Genomic DNA, 17,370 nt, shown 5'->3' with positions numbered 1-17,370 from the left:
GCATTCAGACAGATTCTCTTCAGTTGTATTCGTATTTGATCTGAGTGTTTAGTCAACACAGTTGAAGCAACTGCAATAATCCATTGTCTGCGAGTTGTTCACAGGAAATCAATTCCAGGTTCTCTAAACAAGGCAGGGTTCCCATGTATTCAGACAATATTTTACCAATAATGATCGAATTATTCAAGATCTGGGATTTAAGGGGCAAAACATCAAATCAAAACCAGCTAAAAAAAGAACTGTTAACTAATAAGGTGATTGTTAAAAACTTTCTAAACTTTGAATCGTTTATTGAGGTTTAGCATAAAAAAGGACATTTAATAAAAGATTAAATAAAAGATTTAATAAAAGATTAAATCTTGAATGTTCATAAATTCTTCATGCGCAACAAAATGAAATTAAAATACCCCTTCAAATACTTTTCATTTTTCCAGTTTATATACTGAGCCAGGATCTTCATCCGTTTAAACCTTTTCTTTTATAAAAAAAGAAATTGACTTGAATCTTCTATGATTTAAATGTCTAATTTTCTGTTTTCCAACTCCAAATTTTACATTTAGGATTTCCAGCGAACGAAAACTTTCGCGAAAAAATGCAAAATTTCGCGAAAAATTACTTAAGTAAATTGAAAACTTTATGGCAAAAATGAATTTTTCGAAACGAAGCGAAAACGATGCGGAATTTTGTGAGAAAAAAATATGCGACAACTTTAATTTTCGCGAAACAAATTTCACATTTCAATTGAAACTATTATTAATTTATTATTATGTATCTCATAAATTTCGTTTGCCGAGAGATATTCTAACAAGCTCGTCTTGAAGTATAGAATCAGAGATCTCAGTTTTAAGTTCCTCGGCAACTATTGGAACACTAGACATCTCATTATCATCCTAAACATTTCAAATCAATCAATCAATCAACAAATCAACCAATCAATCAATCAATCAATTAATAAATTCAAACAAACAGTTGCAAATTGTTCTTTAATTTTATTCAGGAATTTTATTATATCAACTCATTAAATTGTTTATTGTATGTCCATTTTCCAAAAAATATTCCAGAAAAAAAAATTAATAATTTTTTTGTTCTTCATTAAGTTTTTAGCGATAAAACCACTCAAATTTTGAAGGCTCCTTAAAAGGACTGAAAGTCTGTAGGATATAATACCTCTAGACAATGCAGTAGATTATCGACCTGTAGGATATAATACCTCTAGACAATGAAGTAGATTATCGACCTGTAGGATATAATACCTCTAGACAATGAAGTAGATTATCGTTCTCGTATGTTGGGAAGAAAAATTGAGGTTGGTTCCAGTCTCCAGGTTGTGGAGTATAATGATTACTCCAATTAAGATGCTCCAACATCAAATCCCGGGTAGGGAATACCTCGCTACATCCTAACAAATCAAAATATCCTTATTAAGAGAATAGATGACAATTTTCCCGAATGTAACCCCCCCCCCCCTCGGCGATAAAAAAACATTTACGAGGAAAAGCGTAATTTTGAAATGGTCCACCATTTTTGTTTTTGTTTCATTTGTGGTTTCTGCGCAAAGTGACTTGCGCATACAGTGCTCATCAAAGACCAATCAAGCTAGAAACACGACGTTACTTTCTGCATTATTGAGCAGATTAAGGTTTCAAGGGTTACTTTAGTCTACAACAAGTCCTTTTACAATGAAGTGTTTAAAGCATTTAGATATAAGATCACATTCCTTTCTTTAAGTTCTTAAATTTTTATAATTCTAGGATACGCTGTGGAAGGGTGAGTCAATTTGACTTCCCCCCTCTAAATCCCATGCTTGATGTTCAAATTTGACAAATCATCATTGAAAAGTTCTTATGCTCTACTTTAAGAATCTGCCCAAAAAATTAAAAATTTGCTAAAAAAATTTTTTTTTTTGCAAAATCCAGTTAAAGAGTAAAAATGTTTGCATAAAAAACTGTCATAAAAATGATGAAATATACATCTTTGAAAAGCCCTTGACCATGACATTTCAAATATGCAAAACTTTTTGCTCAATTTTAAATAACCTGATGTGTAATTAAGAAAAATTAAAAATGTGCAAATTTATTTTGACGGGTTGTATGTAAATAATTAGCAAAAATTTCTTTGCAAAACTTGTGCAATCCGTTTCCTTATGTCAAGGTCTTTTAAAAAGCTAAAAGTTATCAAAATCTGAGAACTGAAAGTGGGCCAAAACAAAGATTTGTTTGTTACAGGAAAAAGTAGTCATTCAGGCAGTGTGACTGAGGACTCAGGCAATGAGTGTAAAAGCCCAGTTTTAGACCTAAAGGGAGGGCTATGTGAATTTAGGAAAAAGTCAGAAAATTTCAACAGCCTCAGACAGATGAGATTCCGAGATAAAGCAAAAATGAAGAAAAAATAACTAACTTGAAAAAAAATTGAATGAAAAATCGAAAAAAACAATGAATGCCCTACCTATACATGTGTTTAAATGAACACATCTTCTGATATAATTAATCATCTTTACTTGCTGGTAGAAATCCAATTTAAGATCCTGACAGAAAATATTATTCCACAATTAAACAAAATTAAATTAGTTTAACACTTTTGAAAATAAATTCAATTATGAAATTGACAATGCTTGTTTCTGAATTGCAGTGCCACAAAGATAAAGATTGCCGCTTGTAAATTAATACAATTTAACCCAGTAATTCGGAGTATTAAACGAATTTATAAAATGTCGTATTCTTTACATACTGAAGATGGAATGCTGCAGATATATGAATGCGTCGAAAAATAATCGATGACTATTGTTTGTAATATCTGAATGATTTGTTTGGAATTAAATTGATTATTTTACGATCTGAGTTGAATTTGTATGGAGGCTACGTTCCTCAGCATGAGTAGTTTTTAACAATTTTCTCCTTATAGATACAACAGATAGAAGAAAGATTAGTAGAGATCAAAAGCGATTATTTTTCGCCGTAAGCCTATACGCCCTTTCATTTTTCGCAAACACTCTCTTTAAGCAAAATGCACTTATAACCATAAAAAAATGTAATACAGGGTGTCCTACATCATATTGGATCGTTAATGCAGGGTGTCCCACATCATATTGGATCGCTAATACAGGGTTTCCGACATCATATTGGATCGTTGATACTGGATGTCTCACATCATATTGAACCGTTAATACAGGGTGTCCCACATCATATTGGATCGTTAATACAGGGTGTCCCACATCATTTTGGATCGTTAATGGCTCTAAATTAAGATTTTCGGGACTAATCCGAAAATTTGAGAAGAACCATTGTAAAAAATTGTATAAGGCTAATATAAAATTTGCTGGCAGAAAATGCCAGGTTTTTCGAGTATTTTCTGCGTATTTTGGCGTTAATGCTTGGAGATAATCCAATAAGATATAGGAAACTCTGTTCATGAGGCTGGAAGTTCTCCGAAAGCGTACTGTATACTGTTATACTGTAGGGTTTACACTTTATATAAGGTCTGAAATCAAGAACCTTATTTTTACATGGTTTATTTATAGAAAAAACATTAAAATACTTTCTAAAAGAAATGAACAAATTTTAATAAATAATATTTTCCTGTTTAATTTGAGTAAAATTAAATCCATGAACCTCCTCCATATGAAGGAACAGATCCTAAAAACCAAATTTATCAATAACAAAATTAAGAAATTTAACACTCCAGTTAGGAGTACGAGTAGGGCGTGGATGCACAAGGGTTTCGAAGGGGGAGCCGAAATATCTTTAAAATTAATAGAATTTGACAAAGAAAAAAAGGGTTTGTTAAAAAAATCAGTGTGAAAATATCTTCATTTCCCGAAAAATTGACGTTTGAAAATATTTATTTAGATAAAAAAATCGAAATATTTTGTTTTCGCCCCAATTGGACTTGTGGAAATGCAAATAACGCTTAAATAACGTTTTCTGCCGAACCTGGCCATGATGCTTTTGTTTTCATATGACGATTTGAAGCTTGTTTTTTAAGTTTCGAACTCAATTGAGTATTTTGATGGTTTACTGAAAGATTGAGCACATGAATAAGCCATTTTTGGCCTACAAAGAACCCTAAATGCAAGAAACTTTCTTGAAGAAAGTGAAATTAAGAAGTTCCGTACAATCGTCTCTGAAGTCTCATCCTGTGTGGGTATCCCTCTATACATGCTCTATTGCAGTGTGTTAAATGAAAGTAATATGCAAATAAAAGAACAAGAAAATAAATCAACAAAAAAAACTTAAATTGCCACTTGAAAAGATTGTTAACTTTTATATTATTGATGAATATTGTTCCTGGTTCTGATTGTAGCTGGCCGGGCAGAACAAGCAGATGACCCGGCCTACATTATCCTTCCAATCACTCCACTCGTAGTTATCATCCTGGTACAATTATATTTTATTTGAGCTCTTTTTCAAAATTAGCCAAACCAAATCTACCAAATTAGCCAAATCTACCTGTACTGAAATCTACCTGTACTCATATCTACCTGTACTCAAATCTACCTGTACTCAAATCTACCTGTACTAAAAACTACCTGTACTCAAATCTACCTGTACTCAAATCTACCTGTACCCAACTACACCTGTTCTTAAATCTACCTGAACTCAAATCTACCGTACTCAAATCTACCTGTGCTCAACTACACTTGTACTTAAATCTACCTGAACTAAAATTTACCTGTACTCAAATTTACTTGTAATTAAAGCTACCTGTACTTAAATCTACCTGTACTCAAATCTACATGTGTTCAACTACAACTGTACTTAAATCTACTTGAACTCAAATCTACCTGTACTCTAATCTACCTTTCCTCAAATCTACCTCTATTCAAATCTACCTGTATTCTAATCTACCTATGATAAAATACACCTGCAATTAAATCTACCTGAACTCAGATCTACCTGAACTCAAATCTACCTGTACTCAAATCTACCTGAACTCAAATCTACCTGTACTCAAATCTACCTGTACTCAAATCTACCTGAACTCAAATCTACTTGAACTGAAATCTACATGTACTAACATCTAAATGTTCTCTAATCTACCTACACTCAAATCTACCTGTACTCAAATCTACCTGTACTCAAATTTACCTGAACTAAAATCTACCTGTACTCAAATCTACCTGTATTCAAATCTACCTGCACTCAAATCTACCTATACTTAAATCTACATGTACTCAAATCTACCTATACTCAAATTTACGTAATCAAATCTACCTGTACTCAAATTTACGTAATCAAATCTAACTGTACTCTAATCTACCTAAACTTAAATCTACCTGTTCTCAAATTTACGTTATCAAATCTACCTGAACTCAAATCTACCTGAACTCAAATCCACCTGTACTCAAATCTACCTGTACTCAAATCTACCAGAACTCAAATCTTCCTGAACTGAAATCTACCTGTACTAAAATCTAAATATTCTCTAATCTACCTACACTCAAATCTACCTGTACTCAAATCTACCTTTACTCAAATCTACCTGAACTCAAATCTACCTGTACTCAAATCTACCTGTATTTAAATCTACCTGAACTCAAACCTAACTGTATTCAAATCTACCTGTACTCTAATCTACCTATACTCAAATCTACCTGTACTCAAATCTACCTGTACTCAAATCTACCTATACTCAAATTTACGTAATCAAATCTACCTGTACTCAAATTTACGTAATCAAATCTACCTGTACTCTAATCTACCTAAACTTAAATCTACCTGTTCTCAAATTTACGTTATCAAATCTCCCTGTACTCTAATCTACCTGTACTCTAATCTACCTGTACTCAAATCTACCTGCACTCAAATCTACCTATACTCAAATTTACGTAATCAAATCTACCTGTGATCTAATCTAGCTGTACTCTAATCTATCTGTACTCTAATCTACCTGTACTCTAATCTACCTATACTCAAATCTACCTGTACTCAAATTTACGTAATCAAATCTACCTGTACTCAAATTTACGTAATCAAATCTACCTATACTCAAATCTACCTGTACTTAAATTTACGTAATCAAATCTACCTATATTCAAATCTACCTCTACTCAAATTTACGTAATCAAATCTGTACCTGATCAACATCGAACCCTGAGACAATTTCCTCCTCTCCCCCCTCCCTAGAGATATCCTCCCAGTTCTTACCAAACTCAAGATAGTTCACTAATAAAACCAAACTTTCGATTTTATTTTACGACGAAAACAATATGATTATTTATTATCTTCCGTAAAAGAGGGTAAATTATGTTTATTTCAGGGGTATATATTTTCTTCGAAATTCGGGAATAATCATTTTTGGGTGAAAATAAAAAAAATTTTGGATAAAAAGAATCAAAAAGACTGAAATAACTTACTTTTCGGTGTCCACTTGTTCATTTTCCCCCAAAGATCTTCGAAATTCTTACACCCCTCTTAGATTCCCAGAGAAATGTCATTCGATTATTATAGACGATAAACAGTAACACACATGAAGAATAAACAAATATGATTTTTATAAAGGAAAACTTTTTGAAAAAGCACAGTTTAAACCGAAGAACCGAATTAATTAATCAAGACATAAGTTAAGGGTATTAAGTATCAAAAAGGTGGAAAAAGTTGGCATGCAGAAGATATCGAATTTNAGCGCAGACAAGAAAATTATTCTATCGGTGGCATGGCTGTGCAGTTTTTTTATAATTTATTTTGCTGAATCGCGGAAATAAATGATTTTTCAGGGAAAAGAAATGATTTTTTGGGTAAAAAGTATGAAAAAGTATGAAAAAGTATGAAAAAGAATGAAAAAGAATGAAAAAGTATGAAAAAGTGTGAAAAAGAGTGAAAAAGAATGAAAAAGTATGAAAAAGTATGAAAAAGAATGAAAAAGAATGAAAAAGTATAAAATAGAGTGAAAAAGAATGAAAAAGTATAAAAAAAGAATAAAAAAACTTTTACTTCGATGTCCCATTTTTCATTTTCTTCCCCAATTCATCAAAAATCAGAATTCTGAAAAATAAACACCCCTGATAATTTCTTGACAAGAATTTTACAAAAAAAATGTGAAAGGTTGGTTACACCCCTAAATAGAACTCATCATACATCTTGTTGTGTGGATTGAGCTTCTTGTGCCCTTTCTTCCTCATGTGCTCCTTCAGCACCTCCCTACTCTTGAACACCTTCTCACAGTACAGACAGACCAACCCATCCAACTTCCCTTGCAGCAGGTCCAGCAACTAAACCAAATCCAAGATTTATCATTAAATTCCGGGAAAAAATGTCAACGCCATTGATACATTAAAAATAACAGATAGGACACTAGATGTCATCTTTTCAAGATTTAGGGATTTTTCGTTCACAATAACCGTGAGGCAGCAGCCCAAAGGAGTTCCGCGCAGTAAGCGTTAAATACAAGACAGAGAGAGCATGCGCTGCCTGCGTGAAATTCCTTTGTGCTGCTGCCTCAGGATTACTGTGACCGAAAAACCCCAGAACCTTAAAAAGACGACATCTAGTGTCCTATCTGTTATTGTTAATTAATCTATGGTCAACGCATTTAATCTATATATAAATTTGGCTTGTCTGTCTGTCTGTCTGTCTGTCTGTCTGTCTGTTTGATTGTATCCAATAAACGTCAAAACGGCTGAACCGATCGGGCCCAAATTTTTTGTGGGACATCTAGGGACCCCAGGGAAGGTTTATGAAAAATCAAAATTTCAAATATTATATTTGTCTCCATCAAAATTCGATCGTCATTAAATTTTTAAAAATTTTGAAAATCCGCGAAATTTTTTGTGAAAATCCGCGAATTATTTTTTGTTTTGTTTTACGATGTACACAAAGAGAACATGTTCACAACTAATTTAGAAGATGGGCTCGAAGCGCTAGAAAGAAGGGCGCGAAGCGCCTTGAATTTCTAGTGACTTAAATAGCGTTATAAACAATTAACTAGCTATTGGCATATATATATATATATATATATCTATTTTAAGAAAATAAGTATTTAAAGCATAATATATAAATATACAGGTAAAATTCTAAATAGCTTATATATTCATTAATCAGAGACAGGTTTACGCCGTTATGAAGTCATAGGGATTCATAAAAATACTGTGATAAAAAAATTGAACAATTTTTGTTCAATTATCTAAATTAAATGTTAACTGGGTTTCAAGAATGTCATCGTGAAACATCTATTTTATACTATTCCTTATTTTCAATTTCTTTTTTTAAAGATTTGGATAAAATTTCCATTTTTGACGTTTAACCCTATCCCTGCTGGGGTACTTGAAAACCAGGATATGCTGGGGGGGGGTCAAATTGACCCCCCCCCCTCTAAATCCCATGTTTTATGTCCAAATATGACAAATGATACATCATTAGAAAGCTCTTGTGCTCTACTTTTAGAATCTGCAAAAAAATTTGCAAATTTGCAAAAATTGAATTTTTTATCGCAAAATCCAGTTATATAGTGAAAATGTTTGCAAAAAAAAAATTTGTCCAAAAAATGAAAAATTATACATTTTTGAAAAGACCTTGACCATGCCATTTCAAATATGCAAAACTTTTTGCAAAATTTTAAATAACCTGATTTATAATCAAGAAAAACTAAAAATGTGCAAATTTCCTTTGACAGGTTGTTTGCAAAAAATTTGCAATTTTTTTTTCGCAAAACTTGTGCAATCCGTTTCCTTATGTCATAGGCTTTCCAAAAAGCTAAATTTTTTCAAAATCTAACAAGTGAAAGTGGGTCAAAACAAAGATTTAGTTTGTTACAGGCAAAAACAGTCATTCAGGCAGTGTGCCTGAGGACTCAGGCAGTTAGTATTAAAGCCCGGTTTAGGCCTAAAGGAAGGGCTTTGGGTATGTAAGAAAAGTCAGAAAACAACAGCCTCAGACCAATACTTTTTGAGTTATGTAAAAAAAAAACTACAGGGGGGGGGGGTCAAATTGACCCCCAGCAGGAATAGGGTTAAACAATAAAATTTTCATTAAAATATTGCTTAACTTGGGTTTAACCTGAAAAAAAACCACTGAGTTTTACTAATACTTTCAGTTTATGTAAATAAGTTACAAAAGTAGCAACTCTTGTGTCAACTTATTGTTTTTTGTCGCATTTTAAATCTACAGATCAAATAGTAATCAGATAGGGAATAAATAAATATAATATAGGTTAACCCAGTCCTTCGGAGACATCGAAAGAATTAAAAAAATGTCGTTTTCTTAACTTTCGGATAATTTAATGCTGCAGATATCTAGTTTATTAATCAAATGAGGATATGGAGTAAACCTGTTCTTGCATATTCATGGCTATTCATTTATTTTTAAAATCATAAAGTTATGATAGTATAAAAACTATTGAAAAATTCTCAAGAATGACATTTTGTAAATTATTTTGACAGCTCCGAAGTGCTGGTGTAAACTGTACTAAAACTAGATTTTCGAATGACGGATAAAAACAATAAAATATTTTTTTATTGTTTTTTTGCCGTGTTTGAGGGCCAGGTTTTGCCCTGGCATATTGCAAAAAAAAACTTGCAAGTAATCATGGGATTCCTTGTTTACGAAGACTAGGTTTGCTGGCTGGCCAACGCTGAAGTTGTGATCGAAAGCCATGTGATCAAAGAGTTTAGAATGCTGACTAAAAACTTTTTTACAATACAAACAAATGCGGGAAAATTGTTGGCTGCCATTTTCTTGCTCGTGGATTTTTAGAACTTGTTCCAACCGTTCAAGCTGCAATTTCTTCCGAAGCTCCTTGTCCTCAGGAACTATATCAGAAAGTAGGGAGAAATCGCGCATTTCTTTTACTGTTCCAGCTTCGGTGGTCTGGGTTGAGACCTCTGCTCGTAAAGAGGTACAGTAGGCAGTCACGGGCTTGTCGTTGAATTTGTTCTTCCAATACCTGAACAAGTTGCATATTTACAAAATTGGCCAGACATTTTTTCCAAATTTTTTTTCAATTTTTTAAGGGTGAATTAAGCTGAAAAGTATGTAGTTAGGAATTTTGTTATTGTTTCGTTGGGGACTGAAGTCAGAACTTTTGTGTTGTAAATATTTAAAAAAAAATATTTGATGTTTACCTAACATACTGAGGAAAATCTGCAATCAGCTGAACATCTGCAATAACAAAACTGTGAGTTAAGAGAAGATGTTGGAGTAGTAAATCTTTCCCACTCTTCTTCATGTCTTCCGTGTAACCTTCAACTAGAGATGGACATAGTTCTTTTTGAACGAACAACATTTTTGAGAACGAACAAAGAAAAAATCAAGTGAACTTTCCAAAAGATTTGGAAAATAACTTTCGTATTTTAATGAACAAACGATTTTATTGAACAAACAATTTCGAGGAACGAACGATTTTTGGACCAAACTTTTAAAAAGACCATAGCATTTAATGAACGAACGATTTTATTGAACAAACGATTCTACTGAACGAACGATTTTACTGAACGATCTTTTAGTGAGAAAACGAACGAAGTAGATGGAAAATGAACAATAATTTTACAAAAGAGCGAAATCAATTTGAACGATTGAAGAAAAACAAACGATGAACGAACAAAATGCATAAAAGTCAAAGGTGTCCATCTCTACCATCAACTGAAGTCTTTTCACCATTTTCTTCTTTTTTACATTCCTCCAACACTTCAGGTATATGGGATCCATCTACAGCATCCTTTAAGATAATCTACTCAAAATAAATTTTATAGAATATTAATTTTGTTGTCGGCGTCGCTGTTTTTTAGTTTTGTTGATCACATTAAACTTAAGGCTTGAGGAATTATGAAGGAAGGGGTGGGGGGAGACTCACATCTTTATCCAAACGACTAAAACAAACGCTTAACGACTCACGACTGAACGAGTGTCATCGATGATTCACATGTTACTTAATACAATTAAGACCTATAAGTTTACAACGTTTGATTCATAAAGCAGCAATGGCTCTAGTTTTAACTAAGACACGTCTGAAATTAATTAAGAAGTTAAGTTAAGATTTGTACATGAATTAAATATTTTAGCAAATTACTTGAATCCATCAAAACTATGCAGCTGATCGACTAAGGAGACGCTTTGCTAGAAAGTGTCAATTTTGCTTAGGATCCATTTGGTTTTGATGCGGATCCAGATTCCAGATCTTGGATCCGCACTGGAAAAAAATGGATCCAGATCCAAGTCATGAACATTCCTTCAAGATTTAATGATTTTCTAACTGAAGAAGAATTTTATAAATTATTTCTCCTATTTTTTTTGCTAAAACTTTGTGAACCTTTTATGGATAAGGACATTTTTGTTAAACTCTCTTTTCAGCAGTTCAGATTTGGGTTTTAAAGCAAAAGTTTTTTGTTGATATTTTTACTATTGGATCAGGATCCGTGGATCCGCATATTTTAGCGGATCCGGAACCAGGAAGCCATAATGTTGCAGATCCAACAGACCCGGATCCTAAAAACTGGAAATTGGCTTAATGAATTAAAAAGCACAGACTTAAATGAAATTAAATTGAAATGGGATCAGTGTTGTTGCGACAGTTCATCCCTCCTAGTGTTTTAACCATTTTTATATCATTATTTAAATTTTGAAATTTGGTTTAATATATACAATAATAAAAGATATATTGATAAACATAAAATTATGCATTTTGATTGAGTGAATAAACTATTAGATATACACGTAGACAGCATTAAATTAGATCCACATTCATATATATTTACGCAAGTGCGACTATTCATAATCTTCAAATTGCAAAGTTTAAGTTACTCTCAATAAGATGATATGAAATCATCACCACATACTATTAATGAAAAATAAAATCAGCTAAATTTATTTGCACTAGAGTCACGTATCGGTAGAAAAAAAACTTTAAAAAAATGACCAGATTTATCGGCGCTACAACGTTTAGACATCAAACGATTGTATTAACGTATTTTGATAGAAAAAAACGCATTCAACGATCTTTCTATTTTTGCGTTTCACTTGTATAATACGTTTAGAACTGAATGCGCATTCAATTATGCAATTTTATAAATTATCAATATTTTTATATTGCTATTGATTTCTAAAATTGCGTTATAATGCTTTAAACTTGGTTGAACTGTTACAGGGAAGATGGGGGTGAACTGTTACAGGGGAGATGGGGCTGAACTGTTACAGGGGAGATGGGGGTGAACTGTTACAGGGGAGATGGGGCTGAACTGTTACAGGGGAGATGGGGTGAACTGTAACAGGGAAGATGAACTGGCGAAGGATATCAGGGGTGCGGGGGGGGAAGACTTTAATGAGGCGATTTATTCCTGAGATAAGTCGGAGAATTTCTCCTCGCAGAGCAGACAAACTAGATCCTAAACATAATTTATTTGTAAAATGCATTTCTTTTTTTTACTCAATTGCGTTTCTGGCTGTAAGAGATGGCATAACTTAACAAAACTGATAATTTTAAGATCAATATTTTTAATTATTACCCCGGCCTTTTATAAACTATAAATAATACTTCGTCTATATTGTAAATGAAACATTTACCTAAAAAATCATCTTGTAACAAGAAATTTTTACTCTTTACTTTAAAGAATTTTTGTCATCTAAAGTTTAAATTTTCCAAACGATTTTAGTTGGTTAAGTAATTGCATAGTTTTATTTTTAAAGAAATCAAAGAAATGAATTGGAAAAATAAAACAAACTCAGCAGAATAATTAACAAATATTCAATCAGCGATAAATAGAATACAAATTTGGTTACTTTTGTAAGGGTCATCTCCGCTGAATAGGAGGTAATAATTAATTGTTAACGGATAAAAAAAATCAAAATGCGGGTGATGTCAGATTATCATTTCCTCCCATAGCATCGGAAAAGGGAAGAGTAATTTTGGTAATTTTCTACTTAACACTTTTTGCCTGTCCCATTTTAAGTGTGTACAATGCACATAACCTTACCCAAATTAATAAAATAATATTGATAAATATGTGGAAAATCCAATCGAGGGAGGGGTGGGGGTACAAAAATCGGATATTAGGACGGAACCAGGTAAAAATTTAAGAAATGTGAAAATATACACCCCTGAATCCTAGCAGCTTATCCACCTTCCTTAAATGCAGTGCTTACGAACCATTTGATTTTGATGCAAATCCGCACTGGAAAAAAAGGATCCGGATCCAGGAAGCCAAAATGTTGCGAATCCATGGGATCCTGATCCTAAGCACAGTCTAAATTTACCTGATTTAGAATTTGAATATTAGTATCTAGTTCAGGTAGCTTGAGCGCTTCTAGAATAAGCTGCTGATTGGGACCATACTCATCCATCTTGAACATTAATAACAGAAATTTTACTTTCTGCAATATTTGTCGTTTTTGGAAAATATATTGAAACACATTTACTCCAGTAAAGAAGGCCATTGAGCCGAGCGATGCAGCTAGAACAGACTATCAAAAACGAGCAAGGCGGCTAGAAAAGGCTAATGTGTCAGATAATGCACCACATGTTATACTTGGAACATGTGCAAAATATGGCTACATATACAAAATAGATAAGGGGGGTTATACAGAGCGTCCCATATCATATTGGATTATCTCCAATCTTTAACGACAAAATAAACCCTTAATACTCGAAAAACTTATCATTTTCCCCAAGAAAATTCTTATATAAGCCTTATATTATTTTTCAAATTGATTCATTCTAATTAAATTTTCTTATTAGTCCCGAAAATCGCAATTTAGACCCGTTTACGGTCTAATATGATGTGGGACACCCTGTATTAAAAAGTACTAATGCCGCGTGAAATTATGGACATTGGACAAGCTGTAGCCTCGATGCTAAATCGATTGGACTAACATACAGTTGAACTATGGTTGAAATGCACATACAGTGAGTTATTTCCAAACCGGTTTTAGACCATTTGCACAATAGCGCATATATTAATAATTTAAATTGATAATGTTCATTTCATTCGTAAAAAACAATTAAATTATTCATTGCCATATGACGCAGGTGCATTTTATGACATACAGATTACAGATTTTTACGGCATGCATGATTGATCAGACTAAATTAGTAAACTACATTTTAATTCTCAGAAATGATTGAATATAGCAGGAAAATATGTGTATGGAAATGCGCGCCCGCTCTACAACGATGCCTAATATGATTGGATAATTTAAATACTTTCTATGAATATGAGAGCTTTCTTCAACACATACTGGGACCTGCTGGCAGGTGTTGTAGCTGGCTCTCTTTTTACCACCCCTGCAGTCTCACCGCACAGCCACAGCACAGGGCACTTCTGTGCCTCTGAATCTTACTCTGCGCAGCCGCAGTCATTAAGCATTCTGGATTTGGGACCATTTCAACACAGTACAGTCAAAGATGATCCTCGGATAGCAGTTTGCTCAGTGTGCAAAACTTTCAGATGGAAAAGAAGTAAAAACACATCAACTGCATGTAAGTTTTAGTCTTTTCTACCATATAATTTTTATAAATCAAGGCTACTTCAGTAGTGTAGTATGTCTATTGTCATATTGTCTAGTGATGGGCAAGAACTCTTAGAACTTGCATTAGTTATAGAATATGTCCTTGGTATAGAATTTTTGAACGCCCCCCTCCCTTGCTAGGAAATGCATGCCTATTCTTAACCAAAGGGCACAATTGTGAATCGGGCAATGCCATATTTGAGTGGAGCATATTGAGGTAATTGAGCTTATAGTCCCTTTTTTAAATTTAATGAAATGCTAGATATTTTCAAATACAATTGAAAATTTCTTATAATCAGGGGTGTACAAAAAAAAATTTTGAGGGGGGCTTAACACGTTTCTAATCTGTTAACCCTATTCCTGCTGGGTTAAACTTGAGTTGAATTGAGTTTTTGCCACAAACTCAAATCTTCTGATCCCAATATCTTTGCAACCTGATGGTGCAAACCTTTTATTTTATCTATTAGTATTAAGAGTTTGGAATATCTAAGGTCAACGACATTGGATTACAAAGATATAGAGATTAGAAAATCAGAGTTTGTGGCAAAAATTCAACTCCTTTATGCTGAAAATGCGCATTTTTATTTACTCATTAAATATGGAGGCCTTCTTATACCAAAAATTACACAAAATCTACGCAAACTTGACGCATTACGTGCACAATTTTCTAAACAAAAATATGGTTTCTAAAGGAATTGAGTTTTTGCCACTAACTAAAATCTTCTGATCCCAATATCTTTGCAACCTCATGGTGCAAACCTTTGATATTTCAAAGTTAGAGTATTTTATTTATTAATAGTTTGAAAAATTCAACTCCTTTTGGCAAAATTATTGCTAATTAAACAAATGCAAAATTTCTGCCTAATTAATACCCATCAATCAATTGCAACTATAAACAATCGTTCAGTTAAAAAAATGTTGTTGCTTTAAAATATTTTATATTAAAATAACTTAAATTGATTAGAAACAAACGTAAATATTCAAACACAAATTAAAACTCGATATAGATCTTGCTTTCAAGAGTCTATTGATTTCTGGAAGAATTTGAAATTGTTGGTGAACTGTTTTAAAATCTTTGAAGATTTCTTTTCTAATCACTGCACACATTCAGCCTGCTTATCAAAAGTCTCCTCAGGGTCGACTTTGTAGTGTCGCAAGACCTTAGCCTAAGCTTTTTAGCACAAAAAAAGCAATAGTTGTTAGCTTTGGTTTTTAAGTAATTGGCAAAATTCTCATCGATTTTTGCTTGAGAGCGTGAGACTTCTTAATCACAAAACAGCAGTATTATGGCATATTATCTGAACTTCATTCTGTATTCTGATTCCAGATATAGTTATTTCTGAAATAAAAAATCGATGAAAAAATAGAAAAGAAAAGAGAGGGAAAGCATGAATGGATGAAAGAAAAGAAAGAAAAGAATTTAGAAGAGGAAAGAAGAACTGAACATTAACTTTTTCAATAGTTTTATTAAATAACGAAAAATTTTATTGAACAAAGTATTTTAGGTTAGGTTAGGTTAGGTTAGGCTAGTTAAGAACTTGGCAGTATAAAATTCTCTTTTTCAAAACTAAGGCATTTTATACATACTGGAGGTTGTGAGGGTAGTGGGGAATATAAAAAAAATAATTGAATAAATGTTGATATTAACCGTCTATGTACGAAGCGGTCGATATCGACGGCTCACTTTAGTCACCCATTACCCCCTTATCGGTTTACAAATTAATTTGTTTTTTAAAAGTTTTGCGTAACTTGACAACCCAGAAACCAAGTTCAAGCATATTTTTCCTTGTTTTTGTTTTTATTTTATGTGAAGATCTTGATAGGTATTGAGAGGATACACAAAAATTAGACAAAAATGTGAGACCCCCTCCACTTTTTTCAAAGTTAACATTTTCGTGATTTTTGTTTTAAAAAATACGTCTTACAGAGGGGACTTCAGACTTTTTTTCAGGGGGGATGGGGCTCAGAACCCTTTTATTTCATTTTTAAATCATTGAAAAATTTTCATATCTTACACTTCTTAAATTTGATCAACAATGTAGACTTAATATCTTCAAACTGACTTGCTCATGTGTTTTTTGGTTCCTTAATTTATGCACAAGATTTAAAATAGTGATACAATATAGACTAAAACCTTTCGGAATAAGTAGTTTATGTCTACTTGTTTTTTTCCCATTCCTCAAATTTGGTTATGTATCATAATATATATACAAATAGTGGGAAACAATTGGGAAAGTACAAATTTCAAATAAGAACTATTGGGAACATGTGGGAAAATTGTGGACACTAGTGGGAAATAGTGGGAAACAAGTGGGAACATACACATTTCAAGTGGGAACTAGTGGGAACAAGTGGGAAACTAGTGGTAACTAGTGGGAAACTAGTGGTAAATAGTGGGAACATGTGGGAACAAGAGGGAACTTGTGGAACTAGTGGGAACTAGTGCATTTCTTGAACCTTATTATCTGTACTACTAGCTATAAATTAAAAGCTAATATGTATTTGTAAAAAATTGCTTTTTTCATACACATAAATAACTTTACGAATAAAAAATATGTTGTTTAAAAATCGTTAGTCTTTCAATCATTCAAAAGTAAATTGATCAAGTTTGTTTTAAAAATGATAATTTATCATGTTCGTTTTTTAACTGAAAGTCGTTCAACATAATTGTTTGTTTAGTAAAATACTTTGTTCTATAAAATTGTTCGTTATTTAATTAAACTATTTTTTCAAATTTGTTTGAAAAAGTTGTAGTTCAGTTCTTCTTTCCTCTTCTAAATATTTTTCTTTCTTTCTTTTCTTTGATCCATTCATTCACATTTTTTTTACTATTCTTATCGATTTTTATTACAGATAGAACTGGGCAATCTGGAACCAGAATACAGAATGAAGTTTAGAAAACATGGCCGTCTTTGAAAGACTGCAGTGCACACTGTGAATT

At 32.6% G+C, this 17,370-nt stretch overlaps 1 protein-coding gene across 3 annotated transcripts; it reads right to left on the bottom strand.

Annotated features, from left to right (window-relative positions):
- Window positions 1-274: 274 nt before the first annotated feature.
- LOC111713851 (zinc finger protein 277) lies at window positions 275-13,316 on the bottom strand. Of its 3 annotated transcripts, none has more exons than XM_023488811.1 (12): window positions 13,179-13,316; window positions 12,263-12,310; window positions 10,566-10,659; window positions 10,055-10,178; window positions 9,528-9,876; window positions 7,054-7,207; window positions 6,073-6,161; window positions 4,284-4,370; window positions 3,576-3,632; window positions 2,446-2,524; window positions 1,254-1,399; window positions 275-890 (listed from the first exon to the last, which is right to left on the bottom strand). In XM_023488811.1, the coding sequence occupies exons 1-12, from the start codon at window positions 13,272-13,274 to the stop codon at window positions 774-776; spliced, it is 1,440 nt and encodes a 479-aa protein (XP_023344579.1). In that variant the 5' UTR covers window positions 13,275-13,316; the 3' UTR covers window positions 275-773. The 3 variants fall into 3 exon arrangements, with proteins under 3 accessions (XP_023344579.1, XP_023344580.1, XP_023344581.1); XM_023488812.1 differs by having other exon boundaries at window positions 10,055-10,172; XM_023488813.1 differs by having other exon boundaries at window positions 10,566-10,647; window positions 13,179-13,315.
- Between the last annotated feature and the right edge of the window lie 4,054 nt (window positions 13,317-17,370).

This window comes from Eurytemora carolleeae, unplaced genomic scaffold, assembly GCF_000591075.1.
Source record: "Eurytemora carolleeae unplaced genomic scaffold, Eaff_2.0 scaffold1468, whole genome shotgun sequence".
Lineage (NCBI taxonomy): Eukaryota > Metazoa > Arthropoda > Copepoda > Calanoida > Temoridae > Eurytemora > Eurytemora carolleeae.
Note: the sequence above shows the minus strand (reverse complement) of the source record. Positions and strands in the feature narration are given on the sequence as shown.

What these genes read in the sequence shown, in the direction of transcription:
- LOC111713851 (XM_023488811.1), bottom strand. Translation starts at nt 13,274, where the DNA reads ATGTTCAAGATGGATGAGTATGGTCCCAATCAGCAGCTTATTCTAGAA. An exon ending in TGAAAAGACTTCAGTTGATG is followed by an intron (nt 10,179 to 10,565) that starts GTAGAGATGGAC and finishes GTCCATCTCTAG; the next exon opens with TTGAAGGTTACACGGAAGAC. An exon ending in CAGGGTTCGATGTTGATCAG is followed by an intron (nt 4,371 to 6,072) that starts GTACAGATTTGA and finishes TAATTGTACCAG; the next exon opens with GATGATAACTACGAGTGGAG.